The sequence below is a fragment of the Erythrolamprus reginae genome, chromosome 7 (genome assembly GCF_031021105.1).
Source record: "Erythrolamprus reginae isolate rEryReg1 chromosome 7, rEryReg1.hap1, whole genome shotgun sequence".
In the NCBI taxonomy this organism is placed as follows: Eukaryota; Metazoa; Chordata; class Lepidosauria; order Squamata; family Dipsadidae; genus Erythrolamprus; species Erythrolamprus reginae.
The window spans coordinates 70,331,495-70,358,197 of NC_091956.1; the positions used below are offsets into that span (position 1 = coordinate 70,331,495).

General features: G+C 37.3%; 1 protein-coding gene across 3 annotated transcripts in view; it reads right to left on the reverse strand.

Moving 5' to 3' along the window:
* The window catches only part of SLC10A7 (solute carrier family 10 member 7), a 199,714-nt gene that overhangs the window by 113,933 nt on the left and 59,078 nt on the right, over positions 1–26,703 (reverse strand). For all 3 annotated transcript variants that reach the window (XM_070757770.1, XM_070757773.1, XM_070757771.1), the window contains exon 5: positions 19,552–19,590. In XM_070757770.1, coding sequence (XP_070613871.1) covers positions 19,552–19,590 — 39 coding nt within the window. The remainder of the gene's footprint in view (positions 1–19,551; positions 19,591–26,703) is intronic.

The window sequence follows — 26,703 nt, forward strand, 5'->3', positions numbered from 1 at the left end:
GCTATCTAAATCAGTTTTAAAGGAGTAGGAGGAACTATTATCTATAGATATATCATGATTTTTTCACAAATGAGCAATTTCTGTGATTATATAAACATCACAAAATGCCACAAGAAGAGAAAGAATTAGCAATCAATTGCATAAGCCAAGTTATGGTTTATAATATAATATGACATAAGCACTGTAATAGCTTATAAAACAACAAAAAAGTGACATTAATTGAAAGGTCATTGGACACAAACAAAACCTAGCCATTTAAAACTGGCAGAGATGCCTTTGCTTTGTAATGCAAATATTATAGGACAAATATAATAGGGCACTTAAAAATAAAAACCACTCTAAAATGTTGCAAATAGTATTAATAAAAGCTGTTCATGTGATTTAAAAAAAAATGTTTTAGAATAAATTCCGCATCACAAACTGATTAGAACACAAAATTAATCTTAGGATATCACTTCTAAAGCATTAACCGCACTGAATACAAAGTGATTAAATCATGAGAGTCATAGGTTTGTGTTGTATTTCGTTCTCTTTGTTAAACCGTTGCTCCTAACACAGCATTAGAGGGTTTTTTTTTTTTCAAAGATGGTCCATGCATTGCTAAATAGCAGCAAAAATGTTTCTATAAAGTTACTGGATTGCTATTTGGACTTCTATAAAGTTACTGGATATTTGAACTTCAATTCCCAGAGTTCCCTAGCCAGCAAATGCTGGCTGGGGAATTCTGGGAGTTGAAGTCCAGATACCTTCAAGTTGCCAAGGTTGGGAAACACTGCTTTAGAAGACATTTTTATTTCAAATTTGTAAAGTCTTTAATCATAGAATCTATGTTTCTAATGCATGGTTTAATTAATCACGAATTGCAATGTTATCTGTAAATCTTTCCTCTTCAATGACCAGTAAAAGAACCCCAACTGCTAATGGTGGCCGAAAATCATATAAATTGTTTTGATTGTATCTTGAAAAGATTTTCCCCATAAACATGAAACTCCATTTTATTAAAAATGTTCCTTACAAAGACTAACATTAATGTTCTGATCCTAAGACCAATAATATCTAACCTTAAGAAAACTGGTGTCACATTTACAAATAGTCAAAAAAATGAAGAATAAAAACATGCCAGTGGGCTACAGTACAATTAAGCAACAATGCACAACAGGGTGTACCTTAATGGGTCACATTAGCCACATGCTTCAGGTGTACTGATAGGCAGGAGGTCAAAAGGAGGCAATCTTCAAATACACGGTAAGTGTAGCAATGGCTCATTAGTACATACAATTACTAGTTGCTATAGCAATGTTCAAACACTGAGACATTGAGAATGAAAGATGGACATTGTTACAAATAATCTTCCCCTGAAGAATTTTTTCCAGATATCAAAAATGACCAAAAAAAAAAGTCAGCAAACTTTATGACTCTATTTCTTCATCCATGTGTTAATTAATCCTAGCAATTTTTGTGGGACTACAGTGTTCCCTCAATTTCCGCAGGGGATGCGTTCCGAGACTGCCCGCGAAAGTCAAATTTCCGCGAAGTAGAGATGCGGAAGTAAATACACCATTTTTGGCTATGGACAGTATCACAAGCCATCCCTTAACACTTTAAACCCCTAAATTACCATTTCCCGTTCCCTTAACAACCATTTACTCACCATTATTACTGGTACTCACCATTGAATAAGACACTTAGTGATCCTGATATTTATAAACATAATTATTTATTAACAATAATTATTTTTTTTGTTATTTATTTGCAAAAATTATTAGTTTGGCGATGATATATGATGTCATCGGGTGGGAAAAACCATGGTATAGGAAAAAAACCGAGAAGTATTTTTTAATTAATATTTTTTGAAAAACTGTGGTATAGACTATTCACAAAGTTCGAACCCGCGAAAATCGAGGGAACACTGTATTCTACACATAATAGTAGGAGCAGTCAGGTACATAGCTCTATTGGACCAGACCTAGATTCATCGAGCAAGCATTCTATCTTACACAATGGCTCAAACCAGATGCATCTAAGAAGCCCATTAATAGGAGATCAAGGAAAACTTTCTTTTATACTATTGCTCCTGAACACCTAATATTTTGAGACTGGTTGCTCCATGTCCAGAATTAAGACTAGTATGAATGATTTGATTAAACCGTCCTTCCTAAAAAATTAAGAATTTTTCATTCATTCATTCATTTCATTTGTCCAATACATAAATACATAGAAAGAAAATAGACATGTGATAATATAAAAGAGGGTGAAAGTGAACTTAGAGGAGAGGATATATGAAAGGAAGAGAATATATAAGATAGGTGAAAGAAAGAAAAGACAATTGGACAGGGGACGAAAGGCACACCAGTGCACTTATGTACACCCCTTACTGGCCTCTTAGGAACCTGGAGAGGTCAATCGTGGAGAGTCTAAGGGAGAAATGTTGGGGGTTAGGGGTTGACACAATTGAGTCCGGTAATAAGTTCCATGCTTCGATAACTCGATTGTTGAAATCATATTTTTTACAGTCAAGTTTGGCACGGTTCGTATTAAATTTGAATCTGTTGCGTGCTTTTGTGTTATTGTGTTTGAAGCTGAAGTAGTCATTGACTGGTAAGACATTGCAGCATATGATATTGTGGGCAATACTCAGATCGTGTTTTAGGCGTCGTAGTTCTAGGGTTTCTAGGCCTAGGATTGTTAGTCTATTTTCATAGGATATTCTGTTTCGAGTGGAGGAGTGAAGGGCTCTTCTGGTGAAATATCTTTGGACATTTTCAAGGGTGTTGATGTCCGAGATGTGGTATGGGTTCCAGACAGATGAGCAGTAGTCTAGGATGGGTCTGGCAAAAGTTTTGTAGGCTCTTGTGAGTAGAGTGAGGTTGCCTGAGCAGAAGCTGAATTTGTTTGTCCTCTCTGAAGTTATCTAAATCAGTAGCAACAAGTATATTGCTGTGTGGCACTATATTCCACAGACTGATTACATGATGCATGAAGAAATCCCCCCCCCCCAAGGCAATTCTATATTCCCTGATGGATAGCAGACTTAGAATAATAGAAAAGTAAGATTAGAAATAATTTATCATAATTCTGGCAGCCGCCTCATAAACTTTTGCAGACTTACCTCCTGAAACTTAGTAATAAGTAGCCAGAAGAGATATTAAAGAAGGAACAGCAATCCCATCATCTATATATGCTAACTATGTTTGTTTGTATTTTGCATTTCTTAACTGCCCATCTCCTTCAGATGTTAACTGTCAAGCACAATTCACTGTGTTAATGACAGTCTACATGGTCTTAAACCAGTGGCCCCCAATTTTTGGGGGCATCAAGGACAGGTTCCATGGAGAAACCTTTTCCTATGGATTGGAGGGAGCTTGGTTTTGCATGCTGCCTGCATCCTATGAATGGGGCTTCACTTACTTGTGTGGCCCTGTTGCTGGCATGCTATGGATCAGTGCCACTGACTGACGGTTGGGAACCCATGCCTTAAACAATCTTATCCTAGAATGATCAAAAATACAGTGTTCCCTCGATTTTCGCGGGTTCGAACTTCGCAAAAAGCCTATACCACGGTTTTTCAAAGATATTAATTAAAAAATACTTTGCAGTTTTTTCCCCTATAACACGGTTTTTCCTGCCCAATGACATCATATGTCATCACCAAACTTTCGTCCGCCTTTAATAAAAAAAAATTTAAAATAAATTTTAATAAATAAACATGGTGAGTAATAATCTAAATGGTTGCTAAGGGAATGGGAAATTGTAATTTAGGGGTTTAAAGTGTTACGGGAAGGCTTGTGACACTGTTCATAGCCAAAAATAGTGTATTTACTTCCGCATCTCTACTTCGCGGAAATTCGACTTTCGCGGGCGGTCTCGGAACGCATCCTCTGCGAAAATCGAGGGAACACTGTACTCTTCAAATGGAAGATAAAATTTAAAAAAATAAACAAACAAAATAGAATTTATTTATTTATTTATTGGATTTATATACCGTCCCTCTCCGAGGACTTGGGGCGGCTTGAATTGAAGTGCCCCTATTGCAAATTTCATTTTTTTAATGACAAAATGTAGAAAGACCTGAATGATGACTTCTCATTAACTGTCTTTGTAGTTAATGAGTCCAAACCATTTATGCACATTGTCACATGCAGAAATTATACAGATCTTAATATGGTACAGTGCAATATACAATAATATCTATAAATCATTTACAGTCAATTAGATGAGAAAATCTTGAAATCAGAATATAGAACAAATGTTATATACTAAGTGTCAACAATTACTTTCACAAAAAAGTATTTACAAAAGAAACTACCCTTTAAAAAAAACCTCATCAAACATAAATTAATCATTTAAATGAATTGTGTTAGTTTTGTGCAATTTCCAACTAAAATCAAATTGTCTAGTGGTTAAAGTACTAGGCCAGAAACCAGGAAAGTGTAAGTTCTAATCCTGCCTTAGATATGAAAACTGGCTTGGCTTACTTACTTACTTACTTACTTACTTACTTACTTACTTACTTACTTACTTACTTACTTACTTACTTACTTACTTACTAGATTTGTATGCCGCCCCTCTCCGTAGACTCGGGGCGGCTCACAATACAATAAAACAGTTCATGACAAATCTAATAATTTACAATTTAAAATATTTAAAAACCCCATTATTAAAAAGACATACATACAAACAAACATACCATACATAAATTATATAGGCCCGGGGGAAATATCTCAGTCCCCCCATGCCTGACGACAAAGGTGGGTTTTGAGAAGTTTACGAAAGGCAAGGAGGGTAGGGGCAGTTCTAATCTCTAGGGGGAGCTGGTTCCAGAGAGTCGGGGCCGCCACAGAGAAGGCTCTTCCCCTGGGGCCCGCCAACCGACATTGTTTAGTTGACGGGACCCGGAGAAGGCTAACTCTGTGGGACCTAATCGGTCGCTGGGATTCGTGCAGCAGAAGGCGGTCTCAGAGATATTCTGGTCCAATGCCATGCAGGGCTTTATAGGTCATAACCAACACTTTGAATTGTGACCGGAAACTGATCGGCAACCAATGCACACCAATGTGTGGCCCTGTTGCTGGCATGCTATGGATGGGTAAACTGAGTTTAGATGAGTCACTCTCTCACTCAGCCAAAGACACTTCACAAAGTTGCTGTGGTGGGCAAGTAGGGATAATAATGATTAGTACACACTCACTCTCTCCATCTCTATGTCTCTCTGTCTCTCTCAATAAACAAAAATAATTAAAGCTTGTGGACATGCCAATGTATAATTCAATATGAGGTTTTTTTAATATTCAATTATAAGCTAATTGAATAGAAACAAGTAAATTTGGCATTTCAATATCCCTTAATGTTCTCCTTTCCTTTTTTACAAGTGTTCTAAAAATGCATGAATCCGTAGTTTCCCACTTTCACTTTTCACATATAATTTACTTTTTTAAAATGTTGAACGATTAGTAGAAAAGGGCAAAGTAGAATTTGGGGCAATATGATAAAATACAATGGCAGTCAATTGGTTAATTCCACAGCATTGAATTTCTTTAATAATGAAATCATTGCTAAAAATCCATCGTTATTAAAAAATAAAAGAGTTGGCTCAGCTTATGAAAATTAGATTTGTAAGTTGTTGGTCATTCCCATAATTAAATCTGTGTCACAAATTTGGAAGAAAAATGGACATACTTAATGCATTTACACAACTCCTTTTAGGCTGTATAAAATATTTTGCCTACTAAACCTGAACAGATAAGAATTCCATATTTTTTATTAGCAGGACATTTTTGAAAGTACTGTACTGCAGAAGTTTAAATAATTAATTTTATGTATCATTATAAAGAAATTTAAAAGATTAAATCAAATGACATCTAGCCTTACTCCCGTAGGATATGTACATCTTTCACACACACAGAGAAAAAGATTAAGAATTGTTTTATAGATTGTTAAGAACTGTTACACTTTGACTGACCCAAAATTTTAAAGAGAGATTTATTTTTCAACATCCAAGATACTGTATATGAAAGGATTCCAGTTCAGAATTGAAACAGCATATAGACTGGAGAAGGGGTTGAACAAAATATATATATTGAGACCCTAGATAAACAGATAATAATGACAACAAGCTTTCTTGTGCTGATCTCTGAGGATCTGAGTCTGGCTAGTGCTTGGACAAATGACCTCTAGGGAATGGTGGCGCTATATAGGCTAGACTGGGAACTTAAAGAAATATCTGGGGAAAAGATAATGGCAGTCACATCTGTAAATGAAAACAACATGGATTTGTAAAGAGTTGAGCTAATCCTGGCACCAAGAACTCCAAGAATGAACTCAATCTGTATAGTCTGGAGGACAGAAGGAAAATGGGGGACATGATTGAAACATTTAGATATGTTAAAGGGTTAAATAAGGTCCAGGAGGGAAGTGTTTTTAATAGGAAAGTGAACACAAGAACAAGGGGACACAATCTGAAGTTAGTTGGGGGAAAGATCAAAAGCAACGTGAGAAAATATTATTTCACTGAAAGAGTAGTAGATCCTTGGTACAAACTTCCAGCAGACGTGGTTGGTAAATCCACAGTAACTGAATTTAAAAATGCCTGGGATAAACATATATCCATCCTAAGATAAAATACAGAAAATAGTATAAGGGCAGACTAGATGGACCATGAGGTCTTTTTCTGCCATCAGACTTCTATGTTTCTAAGAATGATTCTAATTTTTGTTCAGCAAATCTAGCCAATGAATTTTTGAAAGAACTTTTAATTTAAGAATAGTCCAATAAATTCTTTTAATGTGCTTGAAAAACAGACACCATAACCAATTGCAGGTTTTCTTTTGTTTTGCTTTAGCATCAAGCTATTAGCACTTCGGTATAATAGGCTTATTATAAATAAGGGAAGAGAGAAATAGTATAACACTGCAATTTATTTAATATGTCAGTGACTTTTTCAACCTTAAAATAAAAATGAAATTTAGGAGACAGGAGAGAGCTCTCAGGAAGACCTGCTTACAGGTGAAACCTGGAATTTTATTCAGTTAAGTGAAAAGACTGGTAGAAGAATGGAGCAATATAACTTTTATCATAGAAACTCCATACCGCTGCTGGGTAGATGAAGTATTTGCATCAACATAAAGCATAAAAATTAAGCACCCTCCCCCAACTTGCTGCCTCTCGTGTTGTAACCATCAGCAAAGTGGTAATTTTTAAAATTAGCATCTTTTATGGACATATTCACAAGACTGTCATTTACTGTCCTTGGCAAGCTCTCAAAAATCAGATTACAATAAAAATTGCTAAAAAATTCATTGTGATTGCACAAGTAGCATACATAAGAAAATGACATTTTCTTTTTTTAATTTTATTTTATAATATAAAAGTTTCATTTTCAACAACAAAGTGTTGTCAGAGTGCTTATACATACATATAGGCAATGTCGCCTGGCGGGACCCAGGGGAAGAGCCTTCTCTGTGGCGGCCCCGGCCCTCTGGAACCAACTCCCCCCAGAGATTAGAACTGCCCCCACCCTCCTTGCCTTTCGTGAACAACTTAAAACCCACCTCTGCCGCCAGGCATGGGGGAATTGAGATCCTCTTTGCCCCTAGGCCTTTACAATTCTATGCATGGTATGTATGTATGTATGTTTGGTTTTTATATTAATAGATTTTTAATCATTTCTAATACCAAATTACTATTGTACACTGCTTTATTGCCGCTGTTAGCCGCCCTGAGTCTCTGGAGAGGGGCAGCATACAAATCCAATCAATCAATCAATCAATCAATCAATAAATAAATAAATAAATAAATAAATAAATATACTTTAAAATTTAATTATATTAATTTAACAATATTTTTAACCTTCTTAACATCTTTCATGTTAATATTAATCATACAGTTGTCAAATCAACCAAAAAAAGAATTATTTTCATTTATCATATTTCCTCCACGTTTGCAACCAAAACTATCCTTCCTTTTTCTCTCTTTCATCTCCTCCTCTCCCTACCTACTTCCCTCGTCTCCTGCTCTCCTCTTCTCTTTCCTTCGCCATTTCCATCTCTTCCCTTTCTTTCCCTCTCTTGTCATGGTATTGGCCACACCCCCTTCCTCATAACATTTTATTTCAAGGCGCCACTCCAAAATGCTTTAGCAGGAGGTACAATAAAATGGTTAGCAGGATAGAAGTTTTTAGATTAGAAGGAAGAAAAAGGAGGGAAATGGGGATTTTTAGAAAGCTGCCCGTCAAACAACAATACCTGCTAATTTGCAGGTACCATCTCCCCATCCCAAACCTGTCCCTCTCCATACACAAACCCTGTTCTATCTTACTACTTATCTACCAAACTATAGTACTCTATCAACTCTAATGTCGTTTGGCGGGCCCCGGGGGAAGAGCCTTCTCTGTGGCGGCCCCAGCCTTCTGGAATCAACTCCCCCCCCAGAGATTAGAACGGCCCCCACCATCCTTGTCATTTTTTTTTTTTTTTTTTTTTTTGTAAAACATTTGAAATTCTCTTTTTTTTTTTTTTTTTTAAATTTTATTTATTGATTTTTAACAATTTAAAATCACACAACATAAAACAGTGCATAGTGAAATGTGAATTGTGCCCATCACCCCGACATACACACATTCCCCACCACCAAATTGGGGGTATTTCTTTTTTAATCCACTTAACCCAAGAGCAATATATCTGTCTACATATTATAGAGTGATTCTAGTTTATTTCTTGTAGCTTGGTCTCGGATTCTGCTCGTCATATATCGTCTTACCTTGTCCCACCGTCCAATCAGCTGTCCCAAATCAGTTTCATTATCCAAATTTATCCTTTTTTCCATAATTTCAAATTGAATATGATCCACCATGTACCTATACCAATTTTGCATTGTCCATTTTGTCGCATCCTTCCAACCCAAAACTATTACTGCCTGAGCACTTTCTATTGCTGCTTTTTTTATTTCTCTAAATTCTCCCATCGCATTGCTTTTTACTAATATTGCCATTTCCTTAGTGATTGTCCATTGTATATTTAACATTCCATTGATATCCTCTTTCACTTTTTGCCAAAATTCCTGCACTATCGGGCATTCCCAAAACATATGCATAAACACTCCTTTATCTTGACAACCATGCCAACAATTCCCCCTAACATTCTGCTGAAAATGTGCAAATTGAACGGGAGTAAAATACCACTTATGTAATATTTTCCTTCTCATTTCCCTAATTCTTGTATTTTTAATTTTCCTTATATCTTCTACTATATTTTCCATTTCTTGTACCTCTACTAATATCTCATTTTGCCACCATTTAGTCAATCCATCAATCGTGTCCCCATCTGACTGTACTAGCAGTTTGTATATATTAGTTGCTTGCGCCTTTATCCCCTCACTTTTTTCTCTTATTATTTTCTCTAACCCTGTCTCCTCCCGCCATAATACTTCTTTATTCTCCCTTTCATTTAGATATTTACATATTACATTTATTTGTAGCCACCTTCCCTTACCTAACCACCATTCTATGCGATTTCTACTTGGCCTGCCATCCTTCTCGTATAACTGTTCTATCTTAGTTATCCCTCTTCCCTTCAACTCTCCTATAACCCTGTTTAAGTTAATTTCGTTTTCTCTATTTATTACATAAAGCGATGACAGTTTAGATTTATATAATCCTATTTTCCCTTGCCATTTTTTCCAAATTTCCATAGTCCCTTTCATTGGGCCTATTAATTTTCCTATATCTCTCCTATTCCACTTCCTAAAAATTAATTCTCTATTATTCATCCCGTTTATCTGTTTTTCCAATTTCGTCCATTTATTTTCACTTAATTGCAACTCCATTAACCTTTCCATTTGAAAAGCTTCCCTATACAGCTCCAAACATGGAACACCCCATCCCCCCTCTTTTTCATTCGCAATTAACCACTTTTTTCTTATTCTTGGTCTCTTATCTTCTTCAATCCAATAATTTAATTTTTTGTCCCACTCTTTAACCTTACATACCGATAACCCCCCCGACAGCACCTGAAATAGGTACATCATCTTGGGAGCTATCATCATTTTTAAAGCTCTTATTTTAGAGAGTCTCCTTAGCTTTTTATCTTTCCAGCTCCTCATCTGTTTCAACATTTTCCTCCATGTTATTCTATAATTAATCTCTTCCATTTTCACTGGGTTTTTTAATAACCAAATTCCCAAATATTTTATTTTTTTAAGTCCTAATTTCAACCCTGATTCTTTCCTAATTTCTATCTGTTCTCTCGGATCTGTATTTAAACACATAATCTCTGATTTTTCCATATTAACCGACAGTCCCGATTCCTGCTTAAACTCTTGTAAAATATTTATTATACCTTTAATCATCTCCATCGGGGTCTGGGTCAATATAATTGCATCATCTGCAAATAAACCCCCCCCCCCCCCCCCCCACCATCCTTGTCTTTCGCAAATTACTTAAGACCCACCTATATCGCCAGGCATGGGGGAATTAAGACATCCTCCCCCAAGCTTTTATATTTTATGTTTGGTATGTATGTGCTGTATGGTTTTAATTGCTGGGGTTTTATATATGTTTTTTAATATTGGATTTGTTTTACTGCTATATTGTTTTATTATTGTTGTGAGCCGCCCCGAGTCTTTGGAGAGGGGCGGCATACAAGTCCAACAAATTATTATTATTATTATTATTATTATTATTATTATTGTTGTTGTTGTTGTTATTATTATTGTTGTTATTAATTATAACTTAATGTAAATATTAGATAAAAATATATAAACTTTAATTATTGATATTAATATGATTAAGTATGATTTACTACTATGAATAGACAATATTAAGTAATATATATTGTATATAATAGACATTGATTTTGTATGGATATATACTTTTCCTGAAAACAACCGTAAACCTTCAATGTAATAGAATTAACTTCAACCCAATGTTATGAACTGATATATAACAAACTATACAAATTATAGATGCTAATAGAACTTGTGTATTAATTTCTTTTTTCTTTCTTCCCCTCTTAATACCCTTCTTATTTTTCTGTACCCCCTGTCCCATCCCCCCCCCTTTTCAATAAATTAATAAATTATTTTTTTTAAAAAAATAGAAAGCTACCCAACTAGGTTAAATTATCTTTATATCGATCAGTGATAACTAGACAGGAAAATAACTGATTCTCAATTTTACAGATGACTATGAGCACATTAATATTGCAAGGAAATAATAATATAAACAAAGCAGAAAATCTAATTATACGAGGATATAATCAGCCTAGGATTAATTGCATGCTACTGATCCTGATAGCTTACATATTTACTCAAAAGTAAATCCTGCTATATTTGATAGGGTTACTTCATAAAGGAACTAGTATCTTTGAACCACAATTATTGCTAATAATAATCAAATACTCTGAATGAATTACAAAAATGTCAGCATACTTTATTAAGTTGTTCTCTTGAGGGAAACCCAAATCACTTATGTTCTACAATTATTCTAAATCCAACTTTTAAATGAGGGGAGGAGATAATGATATTAACTTCTTAACTTAGAAAAATTCTCTGTGGTATAAAATATTCTCTGAATATATGTAAATTGAATTCATCCATCATTACTTATTACCAGTCTAGCTAGAGAAAAAAAGTTTTCTGTTACAATTAATTCTCTAAAAGCGTATGCTTTAATTAGACCTATGATGTTATTACATAAGTTATAAATGCACATATATCTGCCTGCAGAACTACAGGAATTCACTTCCAAGTTAACATTAGTTTGAATCTTTTTAAGCCAGTTATTGCCCATAAATGCACTCTATCAAATGCTAACACAGTTGAATACCAGGAGATTATGTATTCTTTTCTAAGAGAATCCACATTTATATATCCAGGACTCTCAAACTAGCACAGCAATTTGCCTCACAAAACGGGTAATTTTCAACTATATCTACCACTGTGATTTCCGTTTTAGCCTTCTTTATTCTCTGGCTTAATTTAAAAATTCCCTGTAATTATGTTTCTATTAGGGGATGCAGTCTAGTTGTCTCAGATGTTGCTGAGCTTATAATGTACAATTCCCTACTCCTTATTAAAAATAATCTAATTCAATTTAGTGCAGTGTTTTTCAACCAGTGTGCCGCGAAACATGGTCAGGTGTGCCGCGAAGAAGGAAGCTGAGGTTCCGGTCTCGCAATTTTTTGCTGAGAGAGTGAGAGAGAGAAAGAGAGAAAGAAAGCAAGAGAGAGAGAAAGAAAGAGAGAGAGAGAAAAAACAAGAGAGAGAAAGAAAAGAGAGAAACAGAGAAGGCAAGAGTGAGAGAGAGAGAAAGCAAGAGAGAGAGAGAGAGAGAGAAAAGGAGAGGAAGGGAGAGAGGAATAAGCAAAAAGGGGAGGAAAAGGGAGAAATGAGAAAATGATTGAGACAGAGAATGAGAGGAAAGAGAGATAAACAAAAGAGGGAGAAGTGACTCTTGATTTAAAGCATATGATAAAAAGCACCCAAAGAATCAGAGAGAAAAAACTGCCAGCCCTCACCTGTTTTTGGAAATGGTTCAGGAGTGTGTATACACACACAAGGGTGGGGAGGAGATGGATGGAAAAAGATAGGAGAGTATCTTAGGGTGTCATTTTGTGTCATTTTGGTTGGTGGTATGCCCCAGGATTTTAAAATGTAAAAAATGTGCCGCGGTTAAAAAAAGGTTGAAAATCACTGATTTAGTGAACTGGTTTTCAATATTCTATATTCAGGGCAATTTCCCTTCTACTGAAAGCAGTATGCAAACAGTAAGGAATACCCGAACCAAATGTGTCCTCTCTTGTTTGTTATAAACCTCTTTATTTTTTCTACTATGTTCTCTCTCTTCATGTTGCACACAATTAAGGCAGCAATTTATTTTTTGATGTCAGAAAATTTCTGAAAGAAGCCAAGAGACATGGACATCCAGATTCCTTTTATAGTTTACTCCATATCTGTATACTTACTGCAATTTATCCTAACTTATTTAGCATCTGGACCAGAATATCTCCGAGACCGCCTCCTGCCGCACGAATCCCAGCGACCGATTAGGTCCCACAGAGTGGGCCTTCTCCGGGTCCCGTCAACTAAACAATGTCGGTTGGCGGGCCCCAGGGGAAGAGCCTTCTCTGTGGCGGCACCGACTCTCTGTAACCAACTCCCCCCAGAGATTAGAACTGCCCCTACTCTTCCTGCCTTCTGTAAACTCCTTAAAACCCACCTTTGCCGTCAGGCATGGGGGAATTGAAACACCTCCCCCAGGCATGTTCAATTTATACATGGTATGTTTGTGTGTGTGTCTGTTAGTATATGGGGTTCTTTTAAATCTTTAAATATTTTAAAGTTATTTGGATTATTTATGATTTATTCTATCTTGTTGTGAGCCGCCCCGAGTCTTCGGAGAGGGGCGGCATACAAATCTAAATAATAAATAAATAAATAATAAATAAATCTATTCTATCCTTTTTAAAAAACTTCCCAGTAATGGGGCACCACCGAAATCCAGAGATTGTTCTTGTTGGCAAGAACCATTTGGGGCTTTACAGTTAAAACCAATGTCCTGAATTCCATTCAGAAACCCAAGGATAAGAACAGCAGGGCTTTCCCCTGCTATGATGCAATTATGATGGTTTTCATTTGCTAAGATGAAGGCTACTGCCTTTTAAATTAAATTTAGTTTCTCAGTGACTTTTAAAGGCAGCCCATGAAAAATGCATGGCAGTAGTCTAGGCTACTTTATGCCTTAACTCTAAGGAGTGTCATTGCTATGGACCATGTAGACAAGCCACTCAACTACCCAACTTTTTTTTTTTAATTATTATTATTATTATTATTATTATTATTATTATTATTATTATTATTATTATTATTTATTGGATTTGTATGCCGCCCCTCTCCGCAGACTCGGGGCGGCTAACAACAGTGGTAAAACAACATGAACAATCCAATTAATAAAAACAACTAAAAAACCCTTATTATAAAAAACCAAACATACACACAAACATACCATGCATAACTTGTAATAGCCTAGGGGGAAAGGATAACTTAACTCCCCCATGCCTGGCGACAAAGGTGGGTCTTAAGTAATTTGCAAAAGACAAGGAGGATGGGGGCCGTTGTAATCTCTGGGGAGAGTTGGTTCCAGAGGGCCGGGGCCGCCACAGAGAAGGCTCTTTCCCAGGGGCCCGCCAAACGACATTGTTTGGTCGACGGGACCCGGAGAAGGCCAACTCTGTGGGACCTTATCGGCTGCTTGGATTGTGCGGTAGAAGGCGGTTCCGGGTGTATTCTGGCCCAATGCCGTGTAGGGCTTTAAAGGTCATTACCAACACTTTGAATTGTGACAGTAAACCGATCGGCAGCCAGTTAATATTTAACTTTGCTAAATATTACATAAGGTTGTCCCCATCCTTGCTAATATTAAGAAAATAAATAAAACACAGCTCTTCTGGAAGGATTTTGGGGGTGATGTGAATTAAGAATGCTCCTGAAGAAATGATGTCTGGTAATAGTTGGGATTGTTATACTATTTTCTCATTACATTGCTATACTGTATTTTTAAACCTTGTTATTCTATTAAGTACTTACTGCTATAATGATTTTCAACTTGAACAGCATATACATCTTAGTAAATAAATAAACAAACAAACGAGAGCATGAATCTCTATTGTTTGAAGAATAGCAACTTTGCTTTTTCTGGTTCGGTGGACCAGAGGAGGGAGGGAAGGGGTGTTTCTGCACGAGCGGTTGGGTAGTACCCACACAATTCCACTTGTGCGAGTAGCGTGCATATGTACCTGCTGCTCACACAAATGAAATGGAATGCATCTGCAAGTGCTTGCCTGCTGTTTGCACAAGTGGAAATGAACGCGCACTCACCCGTTTCCACAGCCTGGTTGCAAACACCTCATGGCCATTAGTGGGCCACAGCGCAGAGGTTGAGGACCCCTGTTGTAGCAGTATAACTTCATATTCTTGGTCAAGATTTCCAAGTCCAACTTTGCCTAGAGTTGAAGTATGATAGCTGTCTATAATGAGCATATTGATCATATTTCCACCAGTAGTTTCATGTATGTAAAAATGTAGGGGGAAGGATTAAATCGTGGGTATTCTATACCAAAATTCTTAACAGATTGGCTTCTCCTCCCTATTAAAACCACCCAATAAGGTAAAAAGTATAGAACTACTGTAGCACAATACCCCAATTCCAATCTTTTCAGGTAGTTCATAAGGATACCCTGATTAACACAAAAACATTACTGTAAGATGTCAGAATAAGTACATTTATCCTACTTAGGATTTGACAAAGCTCATGTATTAGAGTTACCAATGTCATTTTCATCCTATATCTAACCTTGAATGCAGAGTGAAAGGAGTCCAGGTAAAACCCTTCCCAGCTTTCTGTAGCTGACTCCTTGCTCCATCCTCAATAAACTTCCCAAAGTTTGGACCCTGGACAATTCATATTTTAAACATACAGGTTCAGTATTGGTTTGCTGAGAAAGGGACCACCGTTGTGATTTTCAACACAGGACATCATGCTTCCCTTCCTCAAAGAAATGTTTATCAGACCCATTAGGTGTTTCTCCCAACTGACAGGGGCATGAAGCTTGAAGATGGCAGAGGTCATGCTAAGGAATATCCATTTCCTGAGTTCAAAAATAATATGAGGACCCAGATTGTGGGGGCAATATGCTGGCTCTGTTAAAAAGTGCTATTGCTAACATGTTGTAAGCCGCCCTGAGTCTAAGGAGAAGGGCGGCATAAAAATCGAATGAATGAATGAATGAATGAATGAATGGGTAGGTAGGTAGGTAGGTAGATAGAAAGATAGAAAGATAGATAGATAGATGGATGGATGGATGGATGGATGGATAGATAGATAGATAGATAGATAGATAGATAGATAGATAGATAGATAGATAGATAGATAGATAGATATTGCTAGATGTTATCCCAGGCATTTATTACTCTACCAACAGAGAGTAAATAGAAGAGCCTTCATCGGCAAAATTTTGTCTTAGCAATTGACATTTCCTGTCCCTCGTTCCCTAATTCAGAAGAAGCAATCTTAAATAAAATCGTCAAATGGAAGTGATACTATAAAAGCGCAGAAACATCACTTTTTCACTACTCTGACTTCACTACTTCACTACTCTTACCAACATGATGTACAATAATGAACCACCTCCCATATTTATTCTAATTACATGTTCCCCCACCATGTTCCAGGTACTGTATTGGTTTTATTACTTCTTTTCTTGGAACAACTAAGTGCCACTAAGCATCAAAGGAAGCTATTCAGGAGCAATTATTTCAAAGGCTTAGATTGCTTCCCAGTTCCATAATTCTATTCAGGTGCTTAGTGAAACTACTATCAATAACATTTGGGGAAATTCCCAACTGTTCTCTGAGATCCATTAGATGTCTGGGAGGAACCTTTTAATAAGACCATTTCAAGCTTCAGTGGTTACCGATAGCCACAAATCTCATCTAGACCAGGAAGATAAAGGATTTAGTCTTAATATCCAGATCAAACATCAGCTTTTTAGAGAAAGAAAGGAAACCCAAAGTACATCTGCATATATGCACTTGGGACAAGTTCATAGTTGTAATAGAAATCACATTTACCCAAGTCCTTCCTGAATCTCTCTAAATGAATGGAAGCTGAAGGAGCACCAAAACAGTTTACTATATAGAGCAAGAAACTCAGGAAGGGGTCTTGTAAAGTATCTTGACCCTTCACATTTAGCCATTCATACTGCATTACTCCTAAAGCATGTACAGTGATACCTTGTCTTACAAACGTAATTGGTTCCTGGATGAGGTTCTTAAGGTGAAAAGTCTGTAAGATGAAACAATGTTTCCCATAGGAATCAATGGAAAAGCGATTAATGCGTGCAAGCCCAAAATTCACCCCTTTTGCCAGCCGAAGTGCCCGTTTTTGTGCTGCTGGGATTCCCCTGAGGTTCCCCTCCATAGGAAACCCCACCTCTGGACTTCCGTGTTTTTGTGAAGCTGCAGGGGAATCCCAGCAGGGGAACCCCAGCAGCGCAAAAACAAGCGCTTTGCTGGCAACAGAAGTCTGGAGGTGGGGTTTCCCAGTGAAGGGAGCATCAGTGAAATTGCAGCATCGCAAAAACACCAAAGTCCTCGAAACCCCACTTCCGGACCTCTGCATTTTTGCGATGCTGCAATTTCACTGATGCTCCCTTCACTGGGAAGCCCCACCTCCAGACTTCCGTTGCCAGCAAAGTGCCCGTTTTTGCACTGCTGGGGTTCCCCTGCTGGGATTCCCCTGCAGCATCACAAAAACACGGAAGTCCAGAGGTGGTGTTTCCCATGGAGGGGAGCCTCAGGGGAATCCCAGCAGCGCAAAAACAGGTGCTTCGCTGGCAACAGGAGTCTGGAGGTGGTGCATCCCAGCGGCGGCAGTGGGTTTGTAAGGTGAAAATAGTTTGTAAGAAGAGGCAAAAAAATCTTAAACCCCAGGTTTGTATCTCGAAAAGTTTGTATGATGAGGCGTTTGTAAGATGAGGTATCACTGTATTTGCTATCCCATCTTCCCAGTCCTAGAAATTGTTATTTTCTACACATGATATATCTGCAAAACAAGCCTTTGAAAAAACAGCAAACTAGCAATTCTGTGTATGCAAATTAATTTATATCCTAAAGAAAATAAGAACAATTTTAAAATGCCAGATATTTTGAGTTAAAATTTTAACATCAAAAACACATCTTAACGCACATATAGCACTAATTACTGTATTTTTCAGACTATAAGATACACATTAGCTTTAGACGTGGAAAACAAGAAAATAAAAAACTGCCTCTGCTTCCATGGCACATTTGCCAGTTCATTGCTATTGTGGCCCATTCTCCATGATCTGTTTTATGCAACCAATTCACCACCGCTACGACCTGTTTGCCACAGCCCATTCGCCATCATCGTCACCCGTTTTCCACCGCTGCCCATTTGCCATCACTTGTTTGTTGCCCCCCCCCCCCCATTTGCCACCGATCGTCTAGAACAGCTGCACCAATCTCTCTCCCCCCACTGCAATATTCACTTTATAAGACATACAGATATTTCCACCCACTTTTTTTTTGGGGGGGGGGTGTCTTTACAGTATGAAAAATATAGTATCTGTTGTGATTCAGTCTGAGGCTCCTCAGGGAACGGCTGGAACTCTGCCGGCTCCATGCTCAGAGGGGGAGGTCGAGGAACAGGAGGAGGAGGAGGACCAGGCAGACGGGGAAGAGGAATGTCAGGACGAGGAGGAGGGAGAACAGCCTGAGACCCCCGGGGGGGAGCTCTCCCCAGCGAGTAGCCTGGAGTCATTAGATGAGAACGCACAAGCCATCATAGATATGAGGCAGAGAAGGGCAGCACAACGAAGGGGACAATTAGCCAGGTATCAGAAAGGTTGAAAAGGCAGGCCCGCCCTTCCTGTATTGTGGAGAGTTATCTTTTGGGAGTCCTGTGACCTTGCTTCGATCCTTGGCGTCTCTGATTCTGGCTTGTGGCCTCGAAGGCTGAAAACTTGGGAGAGGCGTGGGTTTTATTATCTACAGTGGTGTGTGTGCCAGCAAGAAGCCTGTTGTATTGTCTGGCCGTCGTGACTTTTCTGTGAAGCTTCATAGCATTCCAGTTTGTAAGAACAGTTTTTGTTATCTGTGTTTGTTTTCAAAGATATAAAATGACTTTGCTTTTTACCAGCGTGTCTGGCTACTCTTTTTAGTTGGTGTTGATGGCTGGGGGAACCCAGACAGAAAAGTATCTATGTTATGTAACATTCCTTTTAATCTATTGGTAAGCATTCATGATCTATAAAGAGTATTTTCATGCATCTTTATATTATATATTTAGTAATACCCTTAATAAAAGAGATTTGGACTATAGTGCAGATAAACAATTTACATTATAAAAATATATTGTAACTTCATGCAAAAATAGGCCCAGATATTTGATTTGTATAATGCACAAAATAAGGAAATTACTGAAATTCCTTTTCTGTATGTTTTACAGTACATCGTGCTCCAGGATGCTAAAATGTACGTTCAGAAATTATATTTCGAATGGCCCAGTTATTTTTACTCCTTCCATCAGTTTCCCTTGGGACATAGAATAAGCTTGTTCTCTGGCAGCAAAATATGGTAATCATATGACTTATCACCCAGTGAATTAACATTGCTTCTCTCATCATCTGAGCCATGTTCCCTTAAAAACCATGGCATCTTAATAGGAAATAATGACTGTGTGATAAACCTCATTAGAAAATCAATATATTGACACTAGCCTCCCAAATGTCTGAATAGTAATGGATTGTCTCCTCATTAAGAAGACTATTAACGTGTTCTTAAGCATCATTAAATTATATTGATCAAATATTATTCACGCACTAATTTTCTGGAAAGCAGTAGATACTGGGGGGAAATGTAAGCTGATGTATTTAAAAGAGAAGCATGATATATGATAAAGAAAACTTAACTCAATATTCAGCAACAGTTGAAAATGTACAGTAAGGCTTTGAAACAATATTGGAAGGTAATATTACTTACCAAAAAACTTCCAAAGGCTGAGTTAAATATAGCAGCTGCCTAAAAGAATGAAAGAAACATCAATAATACTCTTGCTATTTCATATATAATACTGAGCTTAATTCACATTTCCTAGTAAACTACTGCCATTTACAATCACTGCAAAATAGACTATGAAAAGTTACATTTCAGACAATAGTCACTTATTTCATTATTTATGTTTACAATTCGCGTTTCACTTTTATACTTAACTGGGCAACTTAAAAATAAATAAAGGACGTTATTTTAAAAAACACCTATTATATTTATCCTGTATAAAATTCTTTATGAAAAAAGAACAGGTACATTTTTTTTTTTAAAAAGGAAGTCAATAGAAACATAACGTAACAAGTAATTAATAGTATGATGCTTATCTGAACAGAATATATATGATGTAGAAACGTCGCCAGAAATTTCCAAATCCTACACGGGAAGAAACCCGAATATACCAAGACCGTCATATATATATATATATATATATATATATATATATATATATATATATATATATATATACAGTACTGTATATAGATAGATAGATAGATAGATAGATAGATAGATAGATAGATAGATAGATAGATATAGATATAGATATAGACATAGACAGATATAGATAGATAGATAGATAGATAGATAGATAGATAGATAGATAGATAGATAGATACTTTTAGTGTATTTCAAGTAGAATACTGAATTTACATCTTTTGCTACAAGCATTTAACTGAATATATACTGCAGTAAAATTACAACTTATCTATGTGCTTTAATTCCAAAGGCCAGAAAGAAAACAAGAAAAATAAATTACCCAATTGAGTTTGAAGAAATGTTTAGCTTACCTAAATATCCAAGAAAAAATGCTGGGGAAAAGCATTCTGACAAATCACTAAATTCTGAGAAACAGAAAATGCTTAAATCTTGTAAAGCTTCCTATTTTACCATAAAGGGAAGAATTATTCCATGGCATCCAGTCCGATGATGTAGAAACACAAGTGGGAGGAGGGGGGGAGGGCAAAGGGGGGGGGTGTTGTGGGGGCAAAGAAAATAAAGCAGGCCATTTACATGGGAAACTGAAGCAGAATCAAAGTAATCACCAAGGGCATCTTCCAGCCGTAGAGGAAACCTTTTTGAAAGAGCTGGAAAGTTTGAACCCAGTCCAAAACACTGGCTAAGCTGAGTAGAACCTACTGCTCCATTATGAGAGTGCAATGAAAATGAATGGCTAATGAGATGCTTGGCTCCACAGAGCTTAGCTTTCTTATTCAAGTTCATAATTTATTCAAAGCTTTGATAATTTCATTAGAGTCGTCCTTGGCTGGCCTTATCAATAAAAGATAGCCCTGGACCACAGCTTCTCGGTGGCCCACACATACAAGCAAGCAGAGCCTTGTAATATATTTGTTTTGCTTTGCTGCCTTATTTGCTTGCTTGCTAAAAAGGACAATAGCATATGGCATTCCATGTTGCAGGGAGAGCTCCCGAATAGAAACAGCTAAATAAAACATCAGAGTTGACAGTTATAAAACTACAGCAAAATATTTTCACACCTCTACTTTCTCAGCATCTGCCTTCGAACATGAGGAGGAGGAGGGACCAGTCCAAATAATTATCTTTGCAACAATTAATAAACATGATATGGTTTAACGAGTCAAAATGTAACATTAGGATTTCAACTTGGAACTCAACACCTTGATAAACCTTGAGGAAATTATCTATGACGTATGAAGCAATGTGGTTTTAAGTTAAGTTCAGGTATTTGAAGAATCACCTGGTCTTACAGTGCTTCTAATCATTTCACAAAGATCTTATTTTATTTATTTATTTATTTATTAGATTTGTATGCCGCCCCTTTCCGTAGACTCGGGGCGGCTCACAACATAATAAAACAATTCATAACAAATCTAATAATTTACAATTTAAAATTTAAAGTAGTGAAGAAAACCCCATTTTTAAGCAGACATACCTACAAACATACCATACATAAATTATATAGGCCCGGGGGAGATATCTCAGTTCCCCCATGCCTGACGACAAAGGTGGGTTTTGAGGAGTTTACGAAAGGCAAGGAGGGTAGGGGCAGTTCTAATCTCTGGGCGGAGCTGGTTCCAGAGAGTCGGGGCCACCACAGAGAAGGCTCTTCCCCTGGGGCCCACCAACCGACACTGTTTAGTTGACGGGACCTGGAGAAGGCCGACTCTGTGGGACCTAATCGGTCGCTGGGATTCATGCAGCAGAAGGCGGTCCCGGAGATATTCTGGTCCGATGCCATGAAGGGCTTTATAGGTCATAACCAACACTTTGAATTGTGACCGGAAATTGATCGGCAACCAATGCAGACTGCGGAGTGTTGGTGTAACATGGGCATTTTTGGGAAAGCCCATGACTGCTCTCGCAGCTGCATTCTGCACGATCTGAAGTTTCCTAACACTTTTCAAAGGTAGCCCCATGTAGAGAGCGTTACAGTAGTCGAGCCTCGAGGTGATGAGGGCATGAGTGACTGTGAGCAATGAGTCCCGGTCCAAATCTCTTCTGGTAGGTATCCTCCTGCCTTGAAGGGCGACAAGTAGCAACTAGGATCTTTCTGCTGTAGCCCCCTATTTGTAGAACGGATTCATCAGTTCTATCTCTGCTCAAATGATTCTACCTGACATTATGATGGGAAGGATATGGGTTAAATATAAATTGATCACTGAATGTTAGGACTGAATTTCTTAAAATATGAACCAAATGCGGAAGTCTTTGGGAGCAAAACTTCTTGGAGGCGTTACAGACCTAGAGGTATTTGATACCGTGTTATATTTTAGACACTCAAAGTTTTCTACTCATGAACATTTAATGGATTATGTTTTCTTAGTTACATATTTTATGTAATGAAATTTTTATGAAGGGATGGGTTTTTTGTTTTGTTTAGGCAGCTTAAAGATAGAAAGAAATACAACAGTTAACCACTAAACAACAGCTATTTCTGGCTCTACTATACAGTATGTGTTTCACAAAAACATAGCTTGTAGAAGTCTATTATTGTATTTTTTGGGATTTTCTTTCAGACCATTCCATTTATTATTTATTTATTTGGACTTTTTTTTAATTATTATTATTATTATTATTATTATTATTATTATTATTATTAATTGGATTTGTATGCCGCCCCTCTCCGCAGACTCGGGGCAGCTAACAACAATGATAAAAAACAACATGTAACAATCCAATTTAATAAAACAACTAAAACCCCTTATTATAAAAACCAAACATACACACAAACATACCATACATAACTTGTAACGGCCTAGGGGAAGGAATATCCTAAGTCCCCCATGCCTGGCGACAAAGGTGGGTCTTGAGTAATTTGCGAAAGACAAGGAGGGTGGGGGCTGTTCTAATCTCTGGGGGGAGTTGATTCCAGAAGGCCGGGGCCGCCACAGAGAAGGCTCTTCCCCTGGGGCCTGCCAAACGACATTGTTTGGTTGACGGGACCCGGAGAAGGCCAACTCTGTGGGACCTTATCAGCTGCTGGGATTCGTGCGGTAGAAGGCGGTTCCGGATGTTCTGGCCCAATATATGTTGCCCTAGTCCTAGAATACTCTGGGCGCCTCACAGCCAAATAGACATAAAATGAAATATAAAAGTCCATAAAAAACTACAAAAATTTTAAAATCCAGAATTAACAACCAAAACAGCTATGTCTTTCCTGGTCTGATCTTGATGACGTGTCATCTGATCAACAACCGCAGGCCTGCCAGAAAAGCCAGGTCTTTATGGCTTTTCAGAAGGCCAGTGGGGGGGGGGGGAGCAGTCCGGATCAATAAATAGTAGCCATATACAGTAGGCCTCATTAGGGAGAGCATTCCATAACTTGGAAGCTGCAATAAGGAGGTCTTCTCCTGCAAAGCAGGCAGATCAGCAGCATCAATCACAGCTGGAGAATCTTAAAGAGAGCTTTTCCTGTTAAGACTACACAATTTAACTACACAAGTTAAACTTGTGTAAGTCATAAAGTAGGCTTGCAACAGGAGTGTCAATCTCTTTTGGCCAGCCCTTAAGCCTTGTAAGGCCCAAACCTTAAAACATTTAAGACTTCAAATCAAATGGATTAGAAAAACTCTGATATTTCTTGGTGTCCTTCTTTTCTGTATCCTTACAGGAATCTTGGTGTTATGCCATATCATTTTCCCTGGGGAAATCTGGTCAATTGAAATTCACAAAATAAAGTCTGCAATACCTTTGGCAAGTGGCAATAAAAAAGAGGAAATTGGGAGTAGTTAAAATAACTAAAGAAAAACCAATTTCTGAATCCTCACACTGTATACTTCAGTAATTACAACAGGCAAAAGACATTTGAGTCTTGTCCCACTTCTCCGCTTTTGACTGCACAAAAACAAAACCAAGTCCTGGGATTAGAATTAACAGACCTGTAGCAAATCACTTACGGTAGTAATGCAAGTTGGCATACTATTCGCCCATCACTTTGGGAAGAAAAGTATTACATAAATTATCATTCTTCTCTGGAATATTTAGAAACCAACACTGTTAATTTTTCAGTGGCCAATTCAAGCCATGAATTAATGTTTTCATTTGATTGAATGAACTGGTTAGGATAACCTTTACCTTTTCCCCTACTATGCTTAACAATGTTCCTGAAATCAATCCTTAGGTTAAGCATATGCACTACATACATACTAATTCTAGCAATAAGATAAAAATGCCACTCTTATAAAAATTGATTCTAGATATAAAATTTAACAGTAGCATAATAGAGCAGATAATTAGCAGCTCAAAACTCAAACTCAAAGGAACATGAACTGACCAAAAAGAAATGACTGTAAGTAATACGGACTGCAATTCTATAATATGCCTACTTGAGTCATCGTGGACTAGGTTTTTTTTACCATATCTGAATATTCTGACTTTTGTAAAATTACTGTTATTCATTGCTATTATCTCTGGTTTAGGCATGGGATAAGTGCATTGTATGTATTAAATTAACCAAACAGTACAAACACATGTGGCACACAAACAATATCTTTACAATTTACAGCTTGAGATCATACTGGATGGCCACAACCTTTGAAGCATATGAAGACACTTTTAGAGTTAGCCACAGGTAAAATCTACTATATATTATGTTCTGTCGGCCTCTCTGGTAGAATCCTCCCAAAAATTCACAGGTACAAATTACAGACACACACACGTTTGAAAATTCAAAACATTGTTCTTTATATTGAAAATTCACTTAAACCAAGCCCTCTTTTGGTATGGCAAGAGCACTTGTCTCCAAACAAACTGGTAATTTGTACAAGTCCCTGATCAGTTCTGTGATACTTAGCTTGCAGCTGTGAGGCAATTCACAGTCCTTCTTTCACAAAGTGAAACACACTTTGCCCTGGTTTAGTTTCAAAGCGGGGAAAAATCAGCACACAAAAGGTCAAAGTCAGTAAAGCAGTCACGAAACACAAGGATCAGATAATCCTCCACAATGGCCAAACCCACATGCTGCTATTTATAGCAGCCTCACTAATGACCACAGCCCCAACCAACCACAGGTGGCCTCATTTTCTTTGATAATAATCTCTCAGTTGTTGTTGCCTATGCATGGCTCTCCGCATGTGTGGCTGTATCATTAACTCTTGTTCTGCGTCCAAGGAGGAGCTAGATAATTGATCTCCTTCTGAGCTGTCCGCCACACTCTCCTCCTCCCTATCACTCATGTCTTCTTGGTCAGAGGAGGCTTCATCAGCAGATTCCACCTGGGGGGGGCAGCAAAACAGGCCTGCAGCATGTGGATGTCTCCCCCACATCCACAGTCCTTGGGGCAGGAGCTGGGCCAGAGCTAACCACAACATATTATAATTTGAACAGCTGTAAAAACTATAGTTGCCTTATTTGGCTTTGCCTATACATTGTGAGAAATCTTATTTTGGAATAAAATGGATTATTATGCCAGTTAAACGTTAACTGTGGTTGTTAAGAAGTGGGTGTTTTCTTCAGTCTGCAAAGCGCATACCTCAGAGGCTGCAAAAAATAATGGTGATTGGTTAAAAAGCAGTGTATTTTATTTCAGTTGCCACTCATCACTATTTCTTTGACTCCAGGCTGAAAAAGAATATATATTCAAGTTATTGGCTGCAGATGCTAAATTGAATCAGGTGTCCTTTCCTCTTAAGAAAATTAAGTTGCTTTTGTGCACAAATGTTTTAATGAGAACAGAGCTTGCCGACATTGACAAATGGGAAGGATACCAGAGAGAGCATGGAAGCAGAACAATATGTGCATTTTACATTCTTGCAGCCTATTTTTCACGGACTATCCTGAATGACTTCACCATTTCTTAAGGGACCTATTAATCTCAAATTTAGTTATTACACAACATTTATTTGAACATATATTCTGGGGATGATGACAGTTAATAAAGGCTTTTTTTTTTTACGAGCAGTATTTTTACATATTGTTCCAGCTATAACTCCCTTCTCATTCTTCTGCATTGATGGAACACTCAAGTTGTGATGTAGCTTTATTTAAGAGGGAGAGAAAAAAGTATCTATATTCAGATCCTGCTTTAAGTACACGGGGACCCTTAAATAACTGTTAAAATGGATATAAAAAATAGTATTTCAAGATAGCAAAATAAAAATGTGCGAACTGTTCTACTGGTAACTACATATCTATAAAATGGTCCCTTGGAAGTAAAAAAACATCTCCATCAAAAGTATTGCTGGTTTTAAAACTTCATTATTTGTAATAAAAGTGTAAAGTCCAGCTTCTTTTTTATAATGAGCATAGAAAATTCAGTAATATCTAGCTCGCAATATAGAGTATCAAAGTGTACAGCTCATTATTATTGCGATAAACAGAACTGGATGACACTTAGGCCTACAGTATGTTTACTTGATAACCCTATTATCTATCTATCTATCTATCTATCTATCTATCTATCTATCTATCTATCTATCTATCTATCCATCCATCCATCCATCCATCCATCCATCCATCCATTTATTTATTTATTCGATTTTTATGCCGCCCTTCTCTTTAGACTCAGGGCGGCTTACAACATGTTAGCATTTAGCACTTTTTTAACAGAGCTAGGCTATTGCCCCCACAATCCGGGTCTATTATTCGTTTGTATCTTTCTATCTTTCA